At 48.2% G+C, this 14,367-nt stretch overlaps 1 protein-coding gene across 6 annotated transcripts in view; it reads left to right on the top strand.

The window, feature by feature from the left end:
• Arap3 (ArfGAP with RhoGAP domain, ankyrin repeat and PH domain 3) overlaps nucleotides 1-14,004 on the top strand; it is a 27,578-nt gene extending 13,574 nt beyond the window's left edge. For 5 of the 6 annotated variants that reach the window (XM_031365518.1, XM_031365512.1, XM_031365515.1 and 2 more), the window contains 17 exons: nucleotides 371-590; nucleotides 1,245-1,308; nucleotides 1,509-1,672; nucleotides 4,178-4,390; nucleotides 5,018-5,123; nucleotides 6,077-6,224; nucleotides 6,507-6,575; nucleotides 7,824-7,898; nucleotides 7,993-8,107; nucleotides 10,508-10,636; nucleotides 10,717-10,850; nucleotides 11,075-11,157; nucleotides 11,245-11,280; nucleotides 11,976-12,039; nucleotides 12,154-12,291; nucleotides 12,517-12,555; nucleotides 12,984-14,004. In XM_031365518.1, coding sequence (XP_031221378.1) covers nucleotides 371-590; nucleotides 1,245-1,308; nucleotides 1,509-1,672; nucleotides 4,178-4,390; nucleotides 5,018-5,123; nucleotides 6,077-6,224; nucleotides 6,507-6,575; nucleotides 7,824-7,898; nucleotides 7,993-8,107; nucleotides 10,508-10,636; nucleotides 10,717-10,850; nucleotides 11,075-11,157; nucleotides 11,245-11,280; nucleotides 11,976-12,039; nucleotides 12,154-12,291; nucleotides 12,517-12,555; nucleotides 12,984-13,460 — 2,274 coding nt within the window. In that variant the 3' untranslated portion in view covers nucleotides 13,461-14,004. The remainder of the gene's footprint in view (nucleotides 1-370; nucleotides 591-1,244; nucleotides 1,309-1,508; nucleotides 1,673-4,177; nucleotides 4,391-5,017; nucleotides 5,124-6,076; nucleotides 6,225-6,506; nucleotides 6,576-7,823; nucleotides 7,899-7,992; nucleotides 8,108-10,507; nucleotides 10,637-10,716; nucleotides 10,851-11,074; nucleotides 11,158-11,244; nucleotides 11,281-11,975; nucleotides 12,040-12,153; nucleotides 12,292-12,516; nucleotides 12,556-12,983) is intronic. The other variant, XM_031365516.1, reaches the window with a different exon arrangement.
• The last annotated feature ends 363 nt before the right edge of the window (nucleotides 14,005-14,367 follow it).

Raw genomic sequence — 14,367 nt, 5'->3', positions numbered from 1 at the left:
CAGCTGGAACAGAATTGCTTTTACTGGGACCCCAAAACATCCCTTTTCCATAGTGTCCTGCTGGAAAGGTTGTCCAGCCATGGTGATTCTTCAGTACGCATGCTTGCGTAGGGAGCAGGGCAGCCACACAGGGGTCTCCTGTACGCTGGAGCAAATGGAATGAATTTCTTCATGCCTTCTGTTCCTCTCTCCGACCCCCCCCCCGTCTCTCCCTGGGTCTCTCCCCGGGTCTTCCTACCCCATTGCCCCCCACATTTCCTCCCCCTTTCCTCTCCTCTCCTTTTGTGGTCGCCCATTCTCATTTGCTTCCCCAACCCCTTGTCTTTTCCCCACCTTCCCTTCCCACCCTGTCCGCCTTCTGCTTCCACAGTGGTTCTCCCCGCTCAGCTGCCACCAGCTGCTGGGCCCTGGGCTGCTGCGGATGGGTCGCCTGTGGCTACGGTCCCCCTCCCAAGCAGGCCTGGCCCCTGGTCTCTGGCTGTCAGGGTTCGGCCTCCTTCGTGGCGATCATCTCTTCCTGTGCCCAGCGCCTGGCCCTGGTCCTCCTGCTCCCGAGGACATGGTGCATTTACGGCGTCTACAGGAGATCAGTGAGCATGGGTGTGGACGGGGGCTAAAGGGTGACCATGGGCGAGTGCCAGAGTGGACCGTTTTTTTATTTGGGGATTCTCCTGGGAAAGAGGAGAATGTTCAGATACAAGTTATAAAGTGAAACTACCTAGATTTAGACAATGTTTCCATCTGTTCCTAGCTGTGTGTTACTGAAGGAGTTATTCCATGTTTCCACGCCTTTGATTCCTTATCTTAAAAAGGATAATAATAGCAAGACCTTCCTCCAAGGGCTGGAGCGGGGTTCAAATAAACAAATACACAAAAACGTTTATCACCGAACCTGGCAGGAAGCAAAAAGTGTTACTCAGAAAATGTTATTCCTGGTTGGGGACTAGGAGGAGGGACTATGCCTCTTCATTGTTGTCTACTAAAAGAGGAATATGCTAGACTAATGCTCTTGGACTCTGGGAACAAGAGACCTGGGTTTTAGCTCAGCTTGGCTATTTTTATAGCAAACAATGTAAGGCAACTTATTTAACTTCTGAGCAGTCCTATGTCACATGGATGTAACAGTGTGTAGCTCACTAGTGGGACATCTTAAGGCTATTTGCTAACGGGTACCTATATACCTTAATTGCCCAAGAGTCTTCACTGTGATGATTTGATGATAATGTTCAAGGATTCTTCTACAGGTGTCGTCTCTGCAGCTGACACCCCAGACAAGAAGGAGCATTTGGTCCTTGTAGAGACAGGAAGGTAATGTTCTATAGCTGTGACTCTTTGAACCCAGCTTCTTCTCATCCCTTCATGGCTTGCTTCCTCAAAGTTGCTTCCTTAGTTAGGAACTATCTGGGCTTGGTGTTGCTGCCCCCTGCTGGTAACTCTCAGAAGTCCCCTCCATGTGCTCTCAGCTTCTGATTCGGAGATGGCTCTAACTCAGGCTTCTTGGGTCTCAGGACCCTGTATTTGCAGGGGGAAGGCAGGCTAGACTTTGCAGCATGGAACACGGCTATTGGAGGGGCTGCTGGAGGGGGTGGCACGGGCCTGCAGGAGCAGCAGATGAGCCGGGGAGACATCCCTATCATTGTGGACGCTTGCATCAGTTTTGTCACACAGCATGGTGAGTAGGCACAGGTTGACACTATGTGTGTGTGTGTGTGTGTGTGTGTGTGTGTGTGTGTGTGAATGAATTACCTAAAAAAATTATACTAGCTGCTCTCTGAGCCTCAGTTCCCTCATCTATAAAATGGAACCAAATGATCTTCATTTTCCAATCTTATGTGACAGTGAAATGGGTTATGTCAAACAAGGAATACAGAGCCTGGTAGGCTGTCCCTGCTCAGAGATAACAGTGGCATAGAGGGTGAGAGGAATACAAGATATGTGAGGATTCAACCATCTATCTGGTGGACCGAGAAGAGGTGCCTAGAGGCAAGATCCCGGAAGGTCTGGATAGAATGATTGTACGGAGCAGAGTGTGTCTATGACTAAAGGGTCAGCGACTGCAAGTGGCCTGCTGAATTCCTTGTGGATCCTGGCTCGACAAATCTACATTCTCTATGAACTCTTTTTTTTTTTTAAAGATTTATTTTTATTTATTTTATGTGTATGAGTACACTGTAGCTATACAGATGGCCATGAGCCATCATGTGGCTGCTGGGAATTGAACTCAGGACCTCTCCTTGCCCTGCTTGCTCCAGCGTAATACATTGTAGCTGTCTTCAGACGCACCAGAAGAGGACATCAGATCTCATTATGGATGGTTGTGAGCCACCATGTGGCTGCTGGGATCCAAACTCAGGACCTTTGGAAGAGCAGTCAGTGCTCTTACCCGCTGAGCCATCTCGCCAACCCCCTAAGAATTCTTTTTAGGAGGCTGGATATTGAAAAAGAAAGCTCATAGAAAACCAAGGAGGTTACAGGTCCTGAGTTCAATTCCCAGCACCCAAACCAATGGAGGAACCAAACAAAAGCAAAACAGAACAAGGAGGCCTGCTGATATGGGCCTGAAACCACCACTTCTTGGTCATTCGAGGCAGAAGGATTCTCAGTTCAAGGCCAGCATAAGCAACTTAGTGAGAGCTTATCTCAAAATAGAAAATACAAAAAAGGGGTAGGCGGTGGTGGCACATGCTTTTGATACCAGCATTAGGGAGGCAGAGGCAGCCTGGCCTACAGAGAGAGTTTCAAGATAGCCAAAGCTACACAGAGAGATCCTGTCTCACGGCCCCCCCACCCCCCAAACAAAGGTCTAATTATGGGTAGGGTTTTTACCTGCCACATAAGAACCCTGAGTTTAATCTTCAATATTGAAAAATTAAAAAAAAGACACCTTTATGACCATACAAAGAGTTTTATTTTACCAGTCACGGGCGATGAATAGTCAGTGGCTAACAACATTCTCCTCGCCATGGCAGTGACCTCATTCAGCTTCCCTAGTGTTTATTTGAGGGATTCAGTCTGAGGCCCTAAGAGAAGGCCCTGGAATGGCCACAGCTTTCCCTCTAAGTCTCTGCATCACCACACTCGTTCCGTAGATATTGGTTCAGGTGCTAGTATGTGGGGCTATCAGGAGGTGGCAGTGAACAAGGGAGATCCTGCGAGGCTCATAGACTACTGGGAAGATGGGTATTAAGAAAACAAACATCAACAGCTCTCCTTATTTGCAGGAGTTACGGTCTCTAAAGCCATCGCAAACACTTAATTGCTGAATACAGAATCTCAGTATCTCCCAAGGGAGAGACAGAATTAGAGTCCCCTGAACTTCTGGGCACAAGAATATTTATCAGCCAGTCCAAAAGAAAAAAAATAAACAAACAAACCCAAAACTACCACCACAAACAACAAAAACCTCATTTGGTATGTTTTGCCATCTAAAGGGAGTTTATCTAAGGTATATGACTGATTCATTGACTCTCAACTCAAGGCCAAGATCTGCTTAGAATGTGTAAGGCCCTGGCCTCTAACCCTAGTTCCTCAAAAACAGAAAACAAAGACCCCAAAAAGGTATTTGTTTATAACCAGAGACCTTAGTAAGGAGCATGCATATGGGAAAAGAACCGATTTTTTTTTCTTTACTTTGTATGTGTTCACAAGTTACTGTCAAGGCACCAGAAATACAGATGGCCTTCTGTAGGCACAGTTTTTACATCTGTATATTCAACCAATTAAAGATAGAAAATATGGGGCTGGAGAGATGGCTCAGTGGTTAAGAGCACTGACTGCTCTTCTGAAGGTCCTGAGTTCAAATCCCAGCAACCACATGGTGGCTCACAACCATCCGTAATGAGATCTGACACCCGCTTCTGGTGTGTCTGAAGGCAGCTACAGTGTACTTATTTATAATAATAAATAAATCTTTTTTAAAAAAATAGAAAATATGAAAAAATATTCTAGTAACTATGTATCCTTTTTTCCTCACTCTTTACATTGTGTTAGGTATTACAAGTAATCCAGAGATGATACATCTAGGGTTATATAGAGATACATCACTTTATATAAGAAACTTAAGCATCCATGAATTCTGTTTACAACCACATACATGGAGAGGGTCCTAAAGAGGCTGCTGGGTGGGTGGGGTACTGTCTTCACTCGTTACTGAACAGAGACTGCTGGCTGATTTCAGGGCTTCGGCTGGAAGGTGTATATCGGAAAGGAGGCGCTCGGGCCCGCAGCCTGCGACTCTTGGCTGAGTTTAGGCGGGATGCCAGATCAGTAAAGCTTAGGCCACGGGAACACTTTGTAGAAGATGTTACTGACACACTCAAACGCTTCTTTCGAGAGCTTGATGACCCCGTGACCTCTGCTAGGTTGCTGCCTCGATGGAGAGAAGCTGCAGGTACTTCCAAGACTCATCCGGGATCTCATCTCCCTCCATCAGTATCCACAAAGTTCTCCCGTGGAACTGGGGAGCCCCCTTCCCAACATTCCCCATCCTGGTGGCTACCCAACGACTTGGGATGGGGAACATCCTAGTTTGCTTTCTATTGTATGATGGACACCATGACCAGAAGCAACTTAGAGAGGAAAGGATTTAGTTGGTTTAACATTTCTGCATCACAATCTATCACTGAGAAAGGCCAGGGCAGAAACTCAATCAGGAACCACGGAGAACTGCTTACTTACTGGCTTACTCCCCATGGCTCCCTCAGTCTTCTACCTTACGCCTGCCCATGGATGGCACCACCCACAGTGCACTCGGCCCCTCCCACATCAATCATCAGTCAAGAAAATGCCCCAACAGATGTGTCCACAGGCCAATCTGATGGAGACAATCCCTCAATCGAGGTTTTCTCTCCCTTGGTGACTCTAGTTTTGTGTCAAGTTGCCAAAAACTGACCTTCACAGGGAGGTAGAAGGCAGAAAGAGATCCATCCATCCTGGGTTTGTATCGAAGAATATCCCTCCCCTTTGCATCCATTCTCTCTTCCTGGTTCCTCTCCAACTCTCCCCCCTCTGTCCCTAGAGCTTCCCCAGAAGAATCAGCGCCTGGAGAAGTACAAAGAAGTGATTAGCTGCCTGCCTCGAGTCAACCGTAGAACACTGGCTACCCTCATTGGGCATCTGTATCGGTCGGTAGAGTCAGGCCTTCTTAGCCCCCTTTTCTGATCCTTCATCACTTCAAACCATTGTCATAACTTCATTAATTAGTTAATGTCACTGATAGTTGTAATGTGAGGGTGTTGCAGCTAAAGGTTCAGAGATGGCTATGTAGACTTAGGCTTTACTCTGGCTTCCCCCATTCTAGCCGTGTGACTTTAACCTCGGTCCGCTTGATTTCAAGAGGAAGAGTGATATGATGAAGTTTCTACCTGATAGGTGTAGGAAAGTAAAATGAAATAGTCCACGTGAAATTCTTAGTATAGCACGTGGCATGTTCTAAACTTCAGACATGATTAGACATCCATGTAATTGTTATTGTTATTAGTCTATTGCCAAGTAAGGCATTGGCCCTGAGAAATAAAGAGTATTGAGATGCAGATCCACCTTTAGTCGATTAGGAGAGATGTGGGGTGCTTCCCTGGTCATGTTGCACTGGTGATAGAGTATTACAGAGGATTGCCAAATACAGGACCATTACCAAATCCAGTTCCTCGCTGGGCTTCCAAAGAAAAGTCTGTAAGATGCAAAGTCACACCCATTCATTTATGTGTCCTATGACTTCTTTTGCAGTACCACAGCCTAGCTGTGAAGTTACAAGAGAGTATACGGCCTGAGGGTCTAAAATATTTATTGCCTATCCTTTACATAAAAAGTATGGATGCCTGCTCTAGTAATGATCAGCCATACCTTAACTGTGTTGGAAATAGTCAAAGCTCCTTGGGGCCAATACTGTCTACACCACTGACCTATACCCCACACTTAGTCTAGCACTTGGCATATAGTAGAGATGCTGTAGAGGTCTTCCAAATTAATAGATATGTTGGTGAAGTGGTGTCCATTCATGACTCTGGTCTCTCTCTCTCTCTCTCTCTCTCTCTCTCTCTCTCTCTCTCTCTCTCTCTCTCTCTCTCTCTCTCTGCAGAGTGCAGAAGTGTGCAGCTCTAAACCAGATGTGCACGAGGAACCTGGCCCTGCTGTTTGCACCTAGTGTGTTCCAGACAGATGGGCGGGGAGAGCATGAGGTTCGGGTACTGCAGGAGCTCATCGATGGCTACATCTCTGTCTTTGATGTAAGGCTTCCCTGACCCCGCCATACAACCCCTCTGCCCCACCCCTGTGGACTCAGAGTCTAGACCCTCATCTCCAAAGCCCTCGTCTTTGCCTGCATTGGTAACTTCCCCCCAGAGCCCTGGGCTTCCTTCTCCAACAACCTTAGCCCCAACATCCACTCGTTATTGATTCCTGGCTCTTCAGGCTTCCAGCCCTCTTATCCAGTTCCCCTTTGACCTTGATGTCTACCCTGCTTCCCTCCTTCTCTAGCAGCCCTTGAAATACTTTTGGTCCTATTGCAGATTGACTCGGACCAGGCAGCTCAGATTGACTTGGAGGTCAGTCTCATTACCACCTGGAAGGATGTGCAGGTAACATGCCCTAATGTTAGATTGCTGAGTGAGGCTGGAGGGACATCACCATAGGAAATGCATCTTCTGTCCACTAAAGGACGCTTCCTTTCAGCCTGTCTTCCTGCGCATTGACCCTTGGCTCTTTGGTGGACAGGGGAATCCCCCAGGAGGGAAGTTTTGGGTAGTGTGCTTGTTCCATTATGGGGATTCTTCAGTACATCCCTTCTCAGGGATACTGAGTATTAAACCCAGGGCCTCACACAGCCTAAGGCAAGCATTCCATCACCGAGGTACACACCCAGCACCCCATTTCTAAGTATAGTAGATCTCAGGAAAGCCAAGTGTGGTAGTCCATGCCTGCAATCCTAGTGCCTGGGCTGTGTGGATCAAGAGTTCAGTCACGTAGAGCTCTGCAGGCCAAGGATGGAAATGGAAGCTCAGATGAAGTGCTTGCCTAGCATGTATGAAGCCCTTAGATGGATCCCCAGAACCACACAAAAACCTGGCATGGTAGTGGCACATGCCTGTAATCCCAACACTTAGAAGGCAGAAGCAGGAAGATCCAAAGTTTAAGGTCAGGGTTGGAAAGGTGGCTCAGTGGTTAAGAGCACTGGCTGCTCTTCTGGAGCACCTGGGCTCAATTTTCAGCACTCATGTGGCAGCTCACAACTGTTCACAACTCTGGTGCCAGAAACACATGCAGGCAAAACATCAATGCACATAAAAAAAATAAAGATAAATAAATAATTTTTAAAAAATAAGCTGGGCCAGACTGGGTCTATATGAGACTCTGTCTCAAAGTTCAAGGCCCATCTGAGACCTTGGGGGACATGGGGTGAGGCAGGAAGAGTATTGTATAAAGCACAATAGCAAGAACTGCTGAGGACATCCTATGTTACAAGCGTCTCTGATCTCACTTTAGTACGACAAACTCCATAAAGTTGATAGTCTCCGTTTTTCTCCAAAAAAGAATTGAGGCTTAATTTTGAATTACTTATTCATAGTAGGTCACAGTAGAAGAGGTAGAGAAGGGACCCCAGAGAGTCTTGACTGCAAACCTCTTCTTGAAGCTGCTGACTTGCACTGTCTAAGGTGCACCATATGTAGCTCAACAGGCAGTTCCCTTCATCTCGGAGTTCTTTCCAAGACCCAAGCCATGTTGGTCCTGGGGGCCGGAAGGAGCTCTTTGTCAGGGGAGGTACTCAGGAGGTATTCCCCCATCTTGGAAGTTTTGTAATTTCCCTGTCTTCCTTTACCCGAGCTCAGTTGTCCCAAGCTGGAGACCTCATCATGGAGGTTTATATAGAACAGCAGCTCCCAGACAATTGTGTCACTCTAAAGGTCAGTCTTAAGGGATGTGTGTGTGTGTGTGGGGGGGGGGAGCCAGGCAAGAGCAAAGCCCCAATGAGTATGGGTCCTCTTGTCTGTTTGCTAGGTGTCCCCAACACTGACTGCTGAGGAGCTGACTAACCAGGTTCTGGAGATGCGAGGGGCGGCATCAGGGACAGACCTGTGGGTGACATTTGAAATTCTTGAACAAGGAGAGCTTGGTGAGTATGGATCATACATTTTGTGTGCGGGGACACATGACCAAGATCACCAGCAACTTCTCTGTTACCAAATGTAATGGACATTTTACTAGTCAACTCATCCACACAAGAAAGTGTTCACACTGGGGATGAATTCCTCTTCTCTTGGCTTCAGCAAACATTTCCCCTATCTCGAAGGAGCCCCCTTTCCCCCTCTTGCCACGATTGAAGTGTTAGAAGGACTAGGAATCAATCTTGGGCCCTTTCTTCTTTTCTACCCACATTCTTCCGCATTGCTTTAAATGCCTAGCTGACATCCAAGTTAATTCCAGTGGGCTGGAAACTTACTATGTAGATCAAGCTGGTTGTGAACTTATGGAAATCCTCCTGCTTCTTTCCCCCAAGTGCTGGGATGACATGTATACACTAGCATGCCTAGCTGACCACCTAAATGTTTATCTCTGGTTCAGATCTCTACACTCTAGACTTACATATCCAATTGCCTACTTGACACTTCTTTTTCTTCTTCCAGGTATTTTAGTACATAAGACTGACATTTCCTTTCTTCCTAGGCCCCTCCTCCAATATAAAGCCCAGACTATTTTCTGGTTTTTCTTTTTCAGCAAATAGTACTATGGTTTACTTAGTTATTAAGTCCAGAAATCCTATGCCCCATGGCTCTTCATCTTCATACTCAGCTCACCAATTAATTAGTTATATTGATAGCCCTTATTAATTAGTCGTGTTGACAGCCTCACTTCTATCATTCTTTTCCATCTCTGTTGTTTCCCCCATCCCACTCACGGCCACCATTCTCTTTCTGCCTCCCAATATGAACCACTGAAATGCATAGTTCTAGAAGGGGGACAGCTGGACAGGGTTCCGTTCTTGCCTCTCTACAATCTAGTTTCTGAAGAGTAGCCAAATGGGCATTTCAAGCATAAACCAGATCACATCCTTGATATGGTCAAAACCTTCTGGTGGGTTCCTAATAAATTTAGAATAAAGCTCAAAGCCCTCATCATGACCTGCAACACCTTGACTGTGTGGCTGTTGCTTGTCACTCAGGCATCATCTCACATCAGCCGTTCTCTGTGCTGTCTCTGCTAGAGCACAGTGTACCCTCTCTCCACCATGCTGAGGACTGAACGTAGGTGTTTGAGAATGAAAAGCAAGCAAGATAAGTTGCACACATCTCCAGTCTGGCCACACCTGCTGCTTAGATTCCCCCAAGAACAATTTCTTGACTCCTGGCATCTGTTCTTACATTTTTCATCCTATAAGATCCTACCTGGAGCTACGGTGGTGCACACATGTAATCCCCGCAGTAGGGGGGCAGAGGCAATTGGAGGACAGTCTGTTCTGTATAGAGTTCCAGGCCAACCAGAGCTACAGTGAGACACTGCCTCAAAACAAAGGAACATCCCAAAACCAAATAAAAAAAAATTAACACCACAACTCATCCATGATCTTAGGTACAGCTTGCTCTGCCTGATCTTTCAAATAGATTGATGAGCCTCATCTACAAATGCACCTTCTACCAGGCCTTGCCTGACCAGTCTCCCTCGCTTGCTCACCTGCTTTTCTCTTTGTTTCTCCATGCGTCTCTTAAATATTATTTATTTCAAAGTGATTACTGGGGACTAGAGAAATGGCTCAGTGGTTGAGAGTACCCACTGAACTGTCTCGCAAAGGACCAGTTCAAAGTTCCCATACCGGGTGGCTTACAAACTGCCTGTAACTAGCTTCCAGGAAAACACCACACACACACACACACTTACAACACACACACTTACACACACACATGCATGCACACACACTTACACACACACTTACACGCACACCTACACACATACACACGCACACACACGTGCACACAGTCACACACACGTGCACACACATATGCAAGTGCACACATACACACACACACACACACATGCAAGCACACACCTATACATACATACACACTTAAAAGTGTACATATCAAGGGCCAGTGAGATGGCTCAGCAGTTAAGAGTACTGACTGCTCTTCTGAAGGTCCTGAGTTCAAATCCTAGCAACCACATGGTGGCTCACAACCATCCCTAATGAGATCTGATGCCCTCTTCTGGTGTGTCTGAAGACAGCTAAAAAAGTGTATATATCTTTAAGTCATTATTGGTCTCTGTTTTGCTGTTTTGCTTAACTGACTGTCTACTGTTGGCCCCTTTATTAGCCTGTAGCAGGCCTGTGTGTCATTCTCACCATTGTATCCCAGGGACATCATGGTACCTGGCAGAGCATCAGGGGCTGTGGTTAGAAGGGTCTATGAATGAATGAATGAATGAATGAATGAATGAATGAACTAGTGGGAGGTGAAACAGGGCCTCTAGGCTTTGGCTAGTTTTTGTGATTATTACCTGCCTCAACATTTCCCTTCAGAGAGGCCACTGCACCCCAAAGAAAAGGTTCTAGAGCAGGCCTTGCAATGGTGCCAGCTTCCAGAGCCCTGCTCAGCCTCTCTGCTTCTGAGAAAAGTCTCCATGGCACACGCTGGCTGCCTCTTCACAGGTGAGCCTCCTCCCTCAGCCCAGCATTCCCTAGGCCCCTCTCCTGAGAGGCCCCACCCAGCATTGCTCTTCCGTGTCCAGGAGTCCGGCGCGAGAGCCCACGGGTGGGGCTGCTACGGTGCCGTGAGGAGCCACCTCGCTTGCTGGGAAGCCGTTTTCAGGAGAGGTTCTTTTTGGTGCGCGGCCGATGCCTGCTGCTACTCAAGGAGAAGAAGGTGATGCCCTGGGGATAGAGGAGTGGGATGCTGGGTGGCATCAGGAGCCATAACTGTACCCACCCCTGACCCCACAGCCCATATCCTTACCGATCTCGTTGCTTTCCTGATGTTGACTTTTCTTATTCTATGATCACATGCCCAGTGCACCCGTGACTTCTTGATTTTCCTAACCATGGTGTTCTTGTATAGCTCAATCTTACCGCCTCTGTTCATGTTCTCAGAGCTCTAAGCCAGAACGGGAGTGGTCTCTGGAAGGTGCCAAGGTCTACCTGGGAATCCGTAAGAAGTTAAAACCTCCAACACTGTGAGTTTTCCTCCTTGGTCCTGACCTAGGGCTTTCAGGCTGTCTGGCTTTTAGTTACCCTAACTACTGGTTCCCTTTCCCTTTCAGGTGGGGTTTCACTTTGATATTGGAAAAGATGCACCTGTGAGTACCTCTAGCTAGCTTCTTCTCTGCCTCTACCCTGATCCTTGTCTGTCCATCTGACCGTCTGACCATGTGTGCGTGTGTGTGTGTGTGTGTGTGTGTGTGTACGTGCGCATGGGCCACCCATGCATGTGGAGGTCAGAGGTCAACTTCAGGTGTTATTCACTAGGACCTGGGGTTTGCCAGTTAGGTTAGGCTGGCTGGCCGGTGAGTCTCAAGGAGAGCTGCCTGTCTCCACATCCTCAGCGCTGAGATAACAGGCACTAGCCGCCATGCTAGCTTCCTACTTTTCTTTTTTAATTAAAAAAAAAAAAGTATGTGTATGAGTTGTCTTGCCTGAATTTATATCTGTGTACCATGAGTAGGCCTAGTGCCCACAGAGGCATCAGATTGCCTGAAACTGGGATTATAGACAGTTATGAGCCACCATGTGGGTGATGGGAGTTGAACCCAGGTCCTATGGAAGGGCAGCCAGCGCTCTTAACCGCTGAGCCATCTCTCTAGTGTCCGTCCCCCTTTCTGACACAGGTGTTGAGGATCCAACTCTGATCCCTATGCTTGTATGGCAGGCACTTTATGCCGACTGAGATCTCTCCCTAGCTCTGCCCTGTCCTCTTCCTCTATGGTCTCCTCCGTCCCTCCACACTTGCTGGTAGGATTCCTTCAGTTTCCTGAATCACTCTGTTCACCCACAGCTGTCTGTCCTGCACGGATGAGGAGGAGATGTGGGACTGGACCACAAGCATCCTTAAAGCCCAGGTGAGGAGAAGGAAAAGGCTGAAGGCTGGGCTTCCGAAGGTGCCTCTGGGGTCCATCCACACCCCCTAGTGCTACCCAGGCCCACCAGTGCCAACAGCTCACTTGTCTCCCCAGCATGATGACCAGCAGTCGGTGGTTTTACGTCGTCGTTCCTCCTCTGACCTTGCTCGTCAGAAGTTTGGCACTATGCCCTTGCTGCCCATCCGAGGGGATGACAGTGGAGCCACCCTACTCTCTGCCAATCAGACCCTGGTGAGACCCTCCCCACAGCATGTCCTAAGCATCGGCTCTCTGCCCTAACCCTTATCCTAGTGCAGGAGGAAACAGTGTGCCTGTGTGCCAGATGCCCCCACCCCCTCACCCAGATCCTCCTGTCCACAGTCTCTGTGCCCTCACTTCCCACCAGCACCTCCTGTTGCCAAGTCTCACTTTGTCTCTGTCTCTCCCTCCCCTCATCCCCACTCTACCCGGGTCCAGCGGCGACTACACAACCGGAGGACCTTATCCATGTTCTTTGTGAGTATTGTGCTTGCCCTGGCTGTCTGCCAGCTCTGTGTGTGTTCCGTGCTGCCCACATCCTGGTGTACTCCATGTCTGTTCTGATGCAGGCCATCAATGCATGTGTATGTGGCAGAGAAGGACAGTGAGGAAGGATATGAGGGGGAAGGAAAAAGAAATTTCTAATCAGAGAAATAGCGGGGGTTAAGCGAATGCACTCAGAAGTCAGATAAATCTAAGTTCAAGCCTCACCATCTACCATTTCCATACTGTGTGATCCAGGGCCGCTTAGTCCCTCTGTGGCGTGACCCACTGGTACAGGTTGTTGTGACCTCATATATGTCAAGTATTTTGTAGTGTCTGACTCAAGGAAGAACGTGACCAAGGATTAATAACACAGTAACTCTGACACTGTGCCCACCCTCTGCTGTTCCATTTCCATCCAGCCAATGAAGTCATCCCAGGGGTCTGTGGAGGAGCAAGATGAGCTGGAGGAGCCTGTGTATGAAGAGCCAGTATATGAGGAGGTTGGGGCCTTCCCTGAGCTTACCAAGGATTCGACCTTCTCTTCCACGTGGGAGTGGTCAACCAAGTCAGACACACCCCTTACCAGCCAGAGGTCCTTGGATCAAACACCCCTGTCCAAGCCTGTCCAAGCAAGCCTGTTGGGCCACGAGGAGAGGATACCAGACCCTCCTCCGGGGCCCCCTTCAAAAAGCAGTCCTCAGGCACGAGGGTCCCTGGAGGAACAGCTGCTCCAAGAACTCAATAACCTCATCCTGAGGAAAGGAGAGCCAGAAAGTCCTCCCCAGCCCACCAGCCCCCAGCCCCCCAGCCCCACCAGCCTTCCAACACAGACCCCCAGCTCACCCACCCAACCCCCCTGCTCTTCCAATCCACCGTCCAGCCAGCCCCTCACATGACCCCAGGGCCCGCAGTTGAGGAGGTAGGTAACCAGAGGAGAAGCTAAGCTCTCACCATGGCAGACAACTGCTGGGAGCTTCTTCTGCTCTGGATGGATGACTCTGGAATCCAGTATGGTACCATGGAAGGAGCACTGGACTGAGAGCCCTGGAGACTGTTGTGTCTCAGGGAAGATCATGGCCCCCCTCTGGGTCCAGCCCATTTGTCTATACTATGAAGTCACTAAAATAAGGACAGGGTGAACACTGAACTGTTTCTGAGCTAGAAACCTTGATATTCCCTCCTCAATAAGGGCAGCTCCTGGTTTATATATTTGATATAGGGGTTCAGTGAGAGCTTTGCGGCCTATGAATGGTTTTACTGCATTAGAGGAAGGTTTGGAAGCTAGATGTGCATGATAGCCAAATCTATGTTATTCCACTTCCTATGCGCTGGAAACTGCCTTGAGGCCCTAGAGTGGGATGACTGATTGGGATTTAGGAGCTGGGGCAAAGGGGCAGTCGAAAAGGAATGGGTCACTATTAATAAACTTTGGAACCGAAAGGCTCATTCTTTTCAACAACATTCATTCATTCTACAAGTGTGTATTGAACACCTCATTGGGGCTACCAAGTCGGGTGATATAATGTGAACAAATCAAAGAGGGTCCTTGCTCTTACGGAGCCTGCAGAAAGGGAACCAAATACACATGTCAATCAGAGGCCAGGTGAGTTTAGTACTTTGAAGAAACTAAACTCAGCGACAGCTTGAGCTAATATGGATGTTGCCTTCACACTAGGTGGATGGGAAATCCTCTGAGGAGCAGAAACAATGGCCAGGAACTGATAAGGGGAGAGCTCGGAGCAGGAGAGGGCAGGAGCAGGAGAGGGCAGGAGCAGGAGAGGGCAGGAGCAGGAGAGGGCAGGA

The sequence above is a fragment of the Mastomys coucha genome, unplaced genomic scaffold (assembly GCF_008632895.1).
Source record: "Mastomys coucha isolate ucsf_1 unplaced genomic scaffold, UCSF_Mcou_1 pScaffold13, whole genome shotgun sequence".
NCBI classification, from domain to species: domain Eukaryota; kingdom Metazoa; phylum Chordata; class Mammalia; order Rodentia; family Muridae; genus Mastomys; species Mastomys coucha.
The sequence above is the reverse complement of the archived record's forward strand: the minus strand, read 5'-3'. Positions and strand labels throughout refer to the sequence as shown.